Here is a 12,192-nt window from a genome sequence, read left to right as displayed (position 1 = left end):
TTGAACAATTTCTAGCGACCCCTGTCGGAGTATGAGAAATTTACAATGTCTTTGTAACAGTAAAATACAACAAACATGATGTTAACATATATACATACATGTATGAACAAATATGATAATCATAAAGTACATTGAAAACACGATGCAAAGGGATGCCTGACAAACGTGTCTAGCACAAAGAGGTTCTATGTAATAGAGTAAGCGCCAAACAAGTTCTATTGACCGATTCTGTGACGCGCTGTGTGTATTTTTGGCATGGGCAGCGCCATTACGCGGTGTCTCAGCCGACCCCCCCCCCCCACCCTCCCACTCCCCCACCCCCCCCCCCCCCTCCGTACATTAGCACGCGCGCAGAATGAAAAACTGATGCATGGTTGTTTTAGCCAATGGGCGTGTCGTACTGAGTGCGCGAATGCTTGCTTAGTGCGCGAACATTTGTTACAAGTGCGCGATAAACATGTTGCCCGGGGGTCGGGGAGAGCAGGGGGGGGGGGGGGGGGGGTCGGCTGAGATACCGCAAAATGAGTTCATGGCTGCGCCCAGTGCCGCAAATCAGAGCGAGTTGATAGATATCTATCAACCCGCTCTGCCGCAAATTGTCTGCTGCCCTCAACGAACCCGAATCGGTCAATATCAAAGAGATTATACCACAAGAGGGCGTAGTCCAGTGGGGGAGGCAGCCGCGCGAGGGAGCTGCCATTTTGCGTTGTGGGAGCCGCCATTGCACGGATCCTGTACAGTTATTAATCAGTAGGTGGCAGCGCACTGTGTAATGCGCTCGACTTCAATATTCGGCGCAGTGACCTTGCGTTGTTTTATTGTGACGTCACAATGGTCATGTTGAAGCGTCATAATGGTGCTGATGTTGTTTGATTTTATGGCGTGAGTGGGAATGTACGCGAAACAAACGTCATAATGCTCAAGTACTGTCTAGTCTACACCCAAGTTCCCACTGTTTATTTTGGGAATAACAAAAAGGTCTGGATTCTACCAAATGGTTCAAATGATATGATATCATCGTAGAAACTAATATTTAAACAATTAACCACATTGTGATTCTGGAAATGAAAATGTGTAATGAAGAATAACATATAATTCCAGATATGATATGAGAAGATATGACTTGAACGTAGACTTAGATCCAGTGCCAGGAGCTGAGTGTGCGCTCCCTCTTCAATTGTGGACGCACTATTTGTACGCACGCGTATGGCGACTACTTACTCTATAGGTATAATCTCTTTGGTCAATATGTAATAGAGTAAGCGCCATTTAGTTCGGTGGTAAGCGCTCACCATTCAGTGCGTACCAAAGAGATTATACCTATAGAGTAAGTAGTCGCCATACGCGTGCGTAAAAATAGTGCGTCCAAAATTGAAGAGGGAGCGCCAAAGAGATTTTCCCAAAGAGATTATAACACAAGAGGGCGTAGTCCAGTGGGGAGGCAGCCGCGCGAGGGAGCTGCCATTTCGCGCTGTGGGAGCCGCCATTGCACGGATCCTGTACAGTTATTAATCAGTAGATGGCAGCGCACTGTTTAATGCGCTCGACTTAAATATTCGGCGCAGTGACCTTGCGTTGTTTTATTGTGACGTCACAATTGTCATGTTAAAGCGTCATAATGGTGCTGATGTTGTTTGATTTTTATGGCGTGATTGGGAATGTACGCGAAACAAACGTCATAATGCTCAACTACTGTCTAGTCTACACCCAAGTTCCCACTGTTTATTTTGCGAACAAGAAAAAGGTCTGGACTCTCCCAAATGGTTCAAATGATATGATATCATCGTAGAAAGTACTATTTAAACAATTACCCACATTGTGATTCTGAAAATGAAAATGTGTAATGAAGAACAACATATCACTCCAGATATGATATGAGAAGATATGACTTGAACGTAGACTTAGATCCAGTGCCAGGAGCTGAGTGTGCGCTCCCTCTTCAATTTTGGACGCACTATTTGTACGCACGCGTATGGCGACTACTTACTCTATAGGTATAATCTCTTTGGATTTTCCCCAGTGACTGCTAGAGTGCGGAGTCTTCATACGCCCTGTACTATTGTTTTGTGAGCGCAAGGGGAGCATTGGATGACAACGAGGCGGTACAACGTAGGCTCACCCCTCGTGCTAACACGCTAGCAAAGGAGCAACCGAGGAGCAGCCAAAATCAAGTGCGTACTCGCGTAAAAGTTCAGAAGTTTGCGTAATACGCGCTGTAGAAATGTATACATAGTACGCAAAGTCCGCCATTGTTAAGTGAGCTATGGCGGCCCCCATGAAATCACTGACTCCATTGTAGAGTCCGCCCTCTAGTGGTGGGGAGGAGAAAAATCTCTTTGGGGAGCGCACACTCAGCTCCTGGCACTGGATCTAAGTCTACGTTCAAGTCATATCTTCTCATATCATATCTGGAGTGATATGTTATTCTTCATTACACATTTTCATTTTCAGAATCGCAATGTGGTTAATTGTTTAAATATTAGTTTCTGCGATGATACCATATCATTTGAACCATTTAGTAGAGTCCAGACGTTTTTGTTGTTCGCAAAATTAACAGTGGGAACTTGGGTGTAGACTAGACAGTAGTTGAGCACTATGACGTTTGTTTCGCGTACATTCCCACTCACGCCATAAAATCAAACAACATCAGCACCATTATGACGCTTAAACATGACCATTGTGACGTCACAATAAAACAACGCAAGGTCACTGTGCCGAATATTCAAGTCGAGCGCATTTAACAGTGCGCTGCCATCTTCTGAACAGAATCCGTGCAATGGCGGCTCCCCAAAGAGATTTTCCCACCGAACTAAAACATAGTGGAATGCGTGTCCCTATTCCCAACATACACGAGACCGTGCAGCCAAATTAACGTGTTGCGTCGCCATCTTGTTAGGGCAATTTTTCCTTATATGGAGTGCACGCTTAGGCGCGGTCAGACTGGGCCACCGGTACGCGCGCAAGCAAGAGTACGCCGTCCAGTGGCTAGTGATTATGACATAACAATGCACGTTTGTACATGACAATGGTCTTGCGCTTCGGAGACACAGCCCGCACTCCATCACTAAGGAAAAATTGACCTAACAAAATGGCGGTGGTAGCAAGTTTTGGTGGCTGCGCATTTCCTGGGTGAACACGCATTCCACTATGTTTTAGTTCGGTGGATTTTCCCCAGAAAATCTCTTTGCGGCTCCCACAACGCAAAATGGCAGCTCCCTCGCGCGGCTGCCTCTCTACTGGACTACGCCCTCTTGTGGTATAATCTCTTTGGTGCGTACAAATGAAAACGGGGCCATTGAACGGTGGCGCGCGCGCACGAAAGAGGTCGACTACCAGAAGCCTGAACCCGGAAGTGCCTATAGTAATACACGTAAAGTACAGCTTCGAAGATGGGGTTGAGTTGGAAAATCATTCTAATTTTAAGGAAAATCAATATTTGTCCATATGCCTCCTGATTTTATAAGAGAGATACATTCTCAACACAGTATACGTGTTTTTATGAAAAAAAGACTAGCGCTCTAATGTGTCAAATATGTGCCTTAACATGAAGCCAAAATTGCCAAACAGGCATTCATGCATTCATACTACATATAAGATTGCAGAAAGGTACAGTGTATACTCTTTGGTGTGGGAGTACTGATTTCAAGCTATGTCAGTTAGAAACATCAGACACACATACAGCACACACTCTCACACACATACAACACACAATCCCACACACACCCACCACAAACACACACACTCACAACAAACACACACATACGCACACACATGTACACACCAAGCCACATTTTTTTTTCAAATTCCAACACACACACACACACACACACACACAACACACAGTGTGTTATGTGTGTGTGTGTGTGTGTGTGTGCTGGAATTTGGGAAAAAATGTGGTTTGGTGTGTACATGTGTGTGCGTATGTGTGTGTTTGTTGTGAGTGTGTGTGTTTGTTGTGTGTGTGTGGGTGTGTGTGGAGTGTGTGTTGTATGTGTGTCTGATGTTTCTAAGTGACATAGTACTCCTATACAATCAGACCGCAATGCGGCCCGCTGTTAATGAGCTCAAATAAAAATGTATCGTACGCGCAGGTTTTTGCGCATGTCGTTCTCGGCACCCGAGATTCTGCGAGATATTCAGAGACGAAGTGCATGGTCGACGAGATTCACTTAGGACGACGTTAAGATCTACTCTCCGTGACTAATTGACATGATTTGTGAATATTTGATATAAACCACACCTTTTAATGCTTACATCATGTAAAATGAACTTATGATACCATCATTATCATCACAGCATCCTACTGACATTTTTAAAACGATCCTAAGACAGATTATGACGAGGCTTTCTATTTATTGATCACCCGACCCGTTCCAAGGTTGAATCACCTCATTACTGATACCCAACGTTCTAGAGATTTTTGTTATAATAGCACAGTAAGAACTGAATTGGTCCCTCGCTTAGAAAGCTATAAAAATTGAAAGTCTCGTCGAGTAAAAATCGTGGTGTGGCAATTTGAGATACATGCAGGATCATGCGCTCCCAGGGTATCATTAGTTAAATTACTCAGCGATGTATACAGTGGATTGATATGAAATAATTATTGTAATAAACAATAGAGAGCCCCAAAGAACTATGTGTGCAAAGTAAGTGTTAGATCTTTTATTTTTGATTAATGATAAGCTTTTCATTAATGCAACAGTTACAGTATCTAGTTGAGTAAATAAAATCCAAGCCAAAGTTGAGCTGTCGATCAGAGTGGAGTGTTGTTCTTGTTGTTTACGTGGAGATCTTAGTTGCAGTTGCCTGAGCCCGAGCGCGTATACATACATTGTTCGCGCGCGCGCACACACCACACACACACACACACACACACATAGGGTCCTACTCTTTCATCTACACACAGAGTAATACTGTATGTACAGTACACGTTTACTGTCCTTCCGCGCCGTTCAACTCTCCACTCAGAGGGAATTAACCAATCAGAAACGCGTATTCGCGGCAAACTGAAATCTCGTCAAAAATTAATTGTACAACGCAATGAGTTATTCGATCACCTGACCCGTTCCAAGAATCAGTCCACATGAAGTCATTATTTTTCATAGTATGATATTTCCTCTTTTATTCATTCCTCTTTCATTTTGGTCCACGTTTATTTCATTGTTCTAATGTTCCCCCTAAGAAAAATGGAAAATATGCAAATTTTATGTTTTATATTTTCCTTGTTCAGTATATCTTATATGTCACAACCTTTCAAGTGGTCGGATGTCATCAAAGTACAATTTTTCAGTTTTTTATCAATGTATAAATCATGTAGATTGGTAATGTCGTTTAGATTTACAGGGACTCTAAAAATATGGTTTTCCAGCTCATTACGTATTCATGTCCGTGAGGTCCATGCATACGCGTACGATAAATGCGAAGGCTTTTCATGGTGTTGACTGTATACCAAAGAGTATACACTGTACCTTTCTGCAATCTTTATATGTAGTATGAATGCATGAATGCCTATTTGGCCATTTGGCTTCATCTTAAGGCACATATTTGACACATTAGAGTAAGTCCTTTTTTCATCAAAACACGTATACTGTGTTAAGAATATATCTCTCTGATAAAATCCGGAGGCATATGGACAAATATTGATTTTCCTTAAAATGAGAATGATTTTTCCAACCCAACCCCATCTTCGAAGCTGTACTTTACGTGTATTACTATAGGCACTTCCGGGTTCAGGCTTGTGGTAGTCGACCTCTTTGAAAATGGCGGCGGGTCGTTCAACTGGCCCCGCTTCTATATGCGAGCGCGCGGTCTATTACATATATTATAGAACCTCTGTGATCCTGCCATAGACTCGCGTGTTAACGGTAGGACTAATGACGTCACGATCCTGAATCCTGCCATAGACTCCCGTGTTAACGGCAGGATTTAATGTGTCTACTGGTAGGTGATAATACTACTCCAGTTTTTCATTCAAACGCAATTATGCCCGAGGCTCAAATCCTGATATATCTAACTGATCGCTATTCTAAAGTTATTCAACCACTAATAACATCACGTTTTAGACTCCAATGGCAGAAACATAGAATTTTCGGCATTTTTTTGTACGCGATCAATGGAATATTGCGAGGTTATGACATGGTCTGCTCACTCATTTGCATATTCATATCCACTGTACAAGAACTGTTGTGCAGAGATAAGTAAAAGCTCAAAATTTCATAGCTTTCTTATTTTCATCCGATTCTGTTTATATTTGAAATTATAAGATTTTACTCTTTTGTATCAGACTAACTTATTCTTAGACTGCATTTCCCCTTTAGAAGAAGATATGGTATACTTGTTTGTAATCTTCTAGTATTAAACTGCGTCCTACCTCTATAGCAAAGCTTTATTTCGAGACTTTAAAGCAGTTTTGGAACTATTTGCAAATGGCTGAGTAGAATATTCATTCAACTGAAAGGTAAACAGGTTTGGAAGCTGAATGCTTCCCTTTTTTAAACGAAACTATAACATCTGACTTTCGAATCTGACAGTGTGTGAATATCAAGGTGCATGGATAATGGAAATGTTGATGATGTTGATAATTAAGCTTCTAGTTTTTAAGATTCCTCTGTAACATTACATTTTTTGAAACGTAATAGAAGTCATTTTATCGCATACAATGTCAGCCAAAGCTAACTTTCGTTGAAACACTGAAAAATAGCTTAACAAACAAATTGTCTTCTGGGTATTCCCCATCTCCTTTGATGTGCAAATCTCGCAAAAAATGCCCCCGAAATTCATTACGTTCTTACCAGCACTATGAAATTCCAGTGGAAGCACAAAAACGACAAGTACCCAAAACCTGCCGATTGTGGAAAGTACCGTCTTTATCGACTTGGGCGTCATCACAGAAGAGGCGATCTTTAGAACACTGGAATTGACTAAAGAGTTGCTGTCACTCGGCGTTAAAACAGCAGAATTGGTTTAGATCTCATGCAATGCGTCTTCCTAGTAGTTATGGAAGGCCGTTGCGGACATAATTCGTTTGGGGCATACGTATGGAAACGGGCATACGTATGGAACTGCCTTTTGCAAACGTTTGCTAATTGACCAATTAGCAAGTGTTGTTTGGCAAACGTTTGTACAGTGATTACATACGTTTGTACGTAGTTTAGCAAACGTTTGCATGTTATTTATTATATGTATGCCCCGTTGGGTTTCGATACGTATGTTAATTCAGTGCGCATTTATGCAATTGATGACCAATCAAGTACTTCATTTAATATGCGTTTGTATGTGTGTGTATGTGTGTGTGTGTGTGTGTTGCGTGTGTGTATACTAGTGCGCGCTGTAGGTACTCACGCCCGATCTGAGCAAGGAGGTACTAAGTGTACGTATAAGTGTACGTGGAAATCTCACACCATACCTTCTGACAGCTAACTTCATTGGTTGCCTTGAAAATCAATTTACTGGCATTCTGCGCATACGTATAAAAGGCATACGTTTGCCAAAGAAAAACTTGTAAACGTATGCTATCCACTGAACTCTATATTGGAAGTGACGTTACGCGCAGTGCTCGAAGCCACCGGAAAGGCTTTAGTTGGCGCTGCCATTTTAGGACTCCCCCTTTAGGCCCCGCCCACTTTACATTACGCTATTGACACTATTGTTGTGCAGATGGTACGCAAAAGAAGCGCGCGATCCTCAGTGGAAAGCAGTCACTGGGGAAAATCTCTTTGGTGGAAAGTCACTCTGGTGTAAATTATGGGGCGCCAAGTATGGCATGGGCTATTTCATTACGAAATGGCTATTTAGTCGACAAAATGAACATGTCCTAACAAAACAACTGTGTTTTGACAAAATGAGCATTTCTTCAACGAAATAACTGATTTCAAAACGCAATTCTGTGAACAAAATTACTCATTTACTCAAATTACTAACGAAAAAGTCATGTGATTCTTGGCACCTTATTTGTGCCCCATAACGAAGTCCCAAAATGGCCGCCACCGGCCAGCACTTCCAATGGCTTCAAGCTTTTACCCACAGTGCAACACGAGCGTAGTGGCTTTTCGGTGTGTAGTGCGCGCAAAGTGCGTACAGCGCCCCTTCCACTATAGAGTTCAGTGATGCTATCGCACCGTGCAAACGTTTGCCAAACAACACTCGCTGATTGGTCAATTAGCAAACGTTTGCTAAAGGCAGTTGCATACGTATGCTCGTTTCCATACGTATGCCCCAAACGAATTATGTCCGCAACGGCCTTCCATAAGTAGTACGTTGTGAACGTTGTGAGGATACAAACGTATATTGAAGTCTGTAGGTATAACAATCACGCGAACATTGGGCGCTCCACTATGGAAGCAGGAACCCGTCAAAGACATCACTTTCCGACATATTGCAATTCCACTTCCTATGCTACAGGTTGCAATTACAATAACAACATGACGTTAAAGGGATCTATAGCTTTGGTTAAAGATCTAACTTCACGTTTCTCACATCTTTTGGTGAGATAAGGAGAAGCCTCCTATGAAATATGAAAGAGCATGTAATTCCAAGAGGAATTCAATGTTTGATTTTATGAACATTGGTTTTGAAATGGTTGAGATATCCAAAACAGAGCCGATCTAATAATAGTTGGGACCCACCTTTTATTACGATCGCTTTGTTTACTTTGTTTTTAGATGGCGCAGCCATTGCTACACTGATATCATTCTAATAAACTTTGAATTCCTCTTAGAATGATATGGTCTGTTCTATTTCACAGATTTTTTTTTTCGGTATATCACAAGAAGTTGAAAGCCCAATTTTTATTTCCGCCAATACTATTCCATCCCTTTAATTCCTGGGTCACGTTGCAATTCGAATTAAAACATGACATAAATATTTACTACATGTGGTAATTCAAATTACAACATGAAGTTAATTCCAGGGTCTCGTAGCTATTCGAATTACCACACAACGCTAAATGTAACTTTGCCTCTGCACAAAATTGCGACATGACCCCGAATTGACGTCATGTTGTAATTTGAATTACAACATCTAGCAAATATCTATGTCATGCGGTATTTCGAATTGCAACATGAATTGACGTCATGTCGTAATTCGGACAGTCCAATTATTTACATTGTGTCGTTTGGTCATGTCATAATTCGGACAGTCCAATTATTTACATTGTGTCGTTTGGTCATGTCAGAATGAGGGATGGGTATTTACAACGGATGCGGGCTAACTCGGCCCACGGGACAACTCGGACCACCCGTCAAAGGTGGGCCGAGTTGTGTCCCGCTGGTAGTATTGTAATCGTTTGTCTGTGTTTGTGTTCATTTTGTCTTTATGACGTCCTTTTTAACAGTAATTTTGATGGAATTGTCTTCAGTCAGTTCTTTTAAAGATATTTCACAACGTTTGGGTGGGTGTAATGACGTTCTGCGCGGTGTACGAACTGGGCCCAGTAAATTTTAGCTGTAGTTTTGTCCGTAAATCTCCATAAAACTATTACTTTTATCATGACCCTTGTATGAAGGTGTATGGGTACCTAAAACTAATTTCCTCTTCGAGGAAGTCTAATTTTGGGCATGTTTGATGAAATGTTTGATAATTGTTCGCATGATTCAAACTTGCCGTATCCGCACCGGTCTCGCCATCGGCTTGCTCACAGTGGCAGAGCTGAGCAGCGCCATGCCAGCTCGGCGTGGCGCGGGCGGCAGGGAGCAGCCAGCCAAGCGGCCGGCCAAGGTGGCCGGCCGCTCCGTCGGGCTGTTGAAATTGAAGGAAAGGGCGTTATAACTGTATATGCTGCACTTTCCAATTTTCTATGTTCTGTAGAAGCAAATTATGTAGCAGATCATTCGATGTGAACTATACATGAAGGTCATATGCATTTGATTTTTTATGTTAATATTAACAAAATCTAACCTCTAAGCTCTAGATCTAACTATAGTTAACCGTTAGCTAGTTTTTTGTTTTTGTTTTTTATTTTGTTACTCGTTTGATATGTATAGAGATCTATACACTTGTGTTTCTTAACCCCGTACATTCTCTGACCCAGGACTATCGTTAGTCCCGTACCAATTTTTTCAGCTTTTTACACTCGCCAATAAATCCCGTACTAAGCTCTTGTCCTGGGCTAAGGAAAAAACTGACCTTTTTACACTCATATTTCTTAGCCACGTACTTTCCAAACCACATGAATATTCATGATTACGCTGTGCACTATACAAGTACACGCACGCACCGGCAGCACTTGATTACCTCGTTTCTGATTGGTCAGTGGGGGGTCGAACTTCGTCTCCGTCGCTTAGCCCCGGATTATTTTTTCGTTCTGTTTACATTCGCTTGCTTGGCACCGCAATTGCGAGGTTAGCACCGCAATTGCGGTGCTAACCCTGCTATTTTGCAGGGCCAGATAGTACGGGATTATAGGTGGGGCTAGCCCACTTTCGCAAAAACAAGTGTAAACAGAAAGTGGGCTAAAGAAAACGGGACTAAGCAAAAATTTGCTAGTGTAAAAAGCCCTTAATAGATATTATTTTTTTCTTAAAAACAAACAAACAAACAAACACGCTCACGTCAAAGGGGTGGGTTTGGGCATTAAAATGAATGTTGTTTGATATCCAGTGGTCAGTTATTTGACCTGTTATGGACTGGTTTGGTTGAATGGTTGATATCATGAAACCAGTTTTGTAATGAAAAGTAGTGCTACTCTAAATTGGCCTTGTTTATTATGATAGCTTATGTGTGTACTTTAAAAAATAAAAAGAATTGATTTTGTTTTGATGACATTGCCAGTTTTGCTATGGGAATTCTAACCCTAATTCACGAGAAAAATCCTCTGCCACCTGTGCCTGCACGATAATGGCCAACAGTCAAGTTCTTCTTTTTTGTGTGTGTTTTTCTTTATATATATATATATATATATATATATATATATATATATATATATATATATATATATATATATCCCTCTACCAATGCTATGTATGTAACGATCTATTGGACCAAACTTGGACTTCATATCTCAATCTTTTCCACGCCATAGCCAAATCATTTGTGTTAATCTTTCTTTTTTTTTCTTTTTTACAGTTGATGCTGATTATAAAATACTCTCCAATCCCTGCTTGTGCTGCACCCAGTGCTGTACACAGATTGTTGAATTCATGCACATTTTTTTGGAACAAGCAGCAAAGAAGAATAGCTTCTCAAATGGTCTTCCTTCTCAGGTACTCAAAGTGTTCCATAATTTGCAGTCATGCACTGGTCTATAGACATTGATAAGGTCATACAAAGCTCTCATCTTCCTTTCACAGAAGAATTTGTTTTTTGATATACTTGTGTGTGGCCATTGCATCCTTTCGACTTTTGCTCTGCCCTTAAATTGCTCTCTCCAAGACTGCAAAATCACAGCAAATCTTGAACAATCTGAGAATGGAATGAATATATATATATATTTTTGTTGTTGTTGTTGTTTTTTTTTTTGGGGGGGGGGGGGGTCATTTACCATTTATTGTTTTCTCTCCATTTTTTTTTTCTTGAAAATAGAACATTCCCATTTGAATTGAAATAATACTTTCGTTTTTAATTATCGCATTACCAAGTATCATCTGTGTTTTTGTTAAAACATTCGCAAATTAGACTTCCTTGAAGATGATATTAGTTTTAGGTACCCTAAATACATCCTCATACATGATAAAAGTGATAGTTTTAAGGAGATTAACTGACAAAACGACAGCTAAAACTTGATGCGGAAGTAATGTTTGTTGTCAGTGACGCTGTGCACTATATTGTTTATACTGCATGATCAAAAGACGGGTAAGGGGTAGGAGTTGAGAAAATAGCATTGCCCCCCCCCCCCCCCCCCCCACACACACACACACACCACTCCTAACATGGTATTACCGAAGATTACAAAGGAAGACAATACAGGGGACCTTTTTATGCTTCTAAGACAATAATGCAACATTTCGAAGCTATGTCACACCATCCAAATATCCATCAACTTCAGTCAACCATCGTCTAAAAATAAATCCTCTCCTTTATCATATCAGAGACTGATATGGAAGGAGAAGACGAACAATCGTGTCTAGAAAGTCCCGTGTTCGAAAGATTGCTGTGTGTAGTATTTGAATGACTGTACTACGTCGATGTAGAGCAATTTGTCAATCAGTTCCATGTTGTATATTGTTTGATTACTTTATTGATCTAATAGTGATTGAC

The 12,192-nt window shown here is 41.1% G+C and overlaps 1 protein-coding gene across 1 annotated transcript in view; it reads right to left on the bottom strand.

Moving 5' to 3' along the window:
• The window catches only part of LOC140243351 (sushi repeat-containing protein SRPX-like), a 77,700-nt gene extending 70,815 nt beyond the window's left edge, over nucleotides 1-6,885 (bottom strand). Inside the window, exon 1 of the mRNA XM_072323025.1 lies at nucleotides 6,792-6,885. Coding sequence (XP_072179126.1) covers nucleotides 6,792-6,885 — 94 coding nt within the window. The remainder of the gene's footprint in view (nucleotides 1-6,791) is intronic.
• Between the last annotated feature and the right edge of the window lie 5,307 nt (nucleotides 6,886-12,192).

Source organism: Diadema setosum, chromosome 20 (assembly GCF_964275005.1).
Source record: "Diadema setosum chromosome 20, eeDiaSeto1, whole genome shotgun sequence".
Taxonomy (NCBI): Eukaryota; Metazoa; Echinodermata; class Echinoidea; order Diadematoida; family Diadematidae; genus Diadema; species Diadema setosum.
Note: the sequence above shows the minus strand (reverse complement) of the source record. Positions and strands in the feature narration are given on the sequence as shown.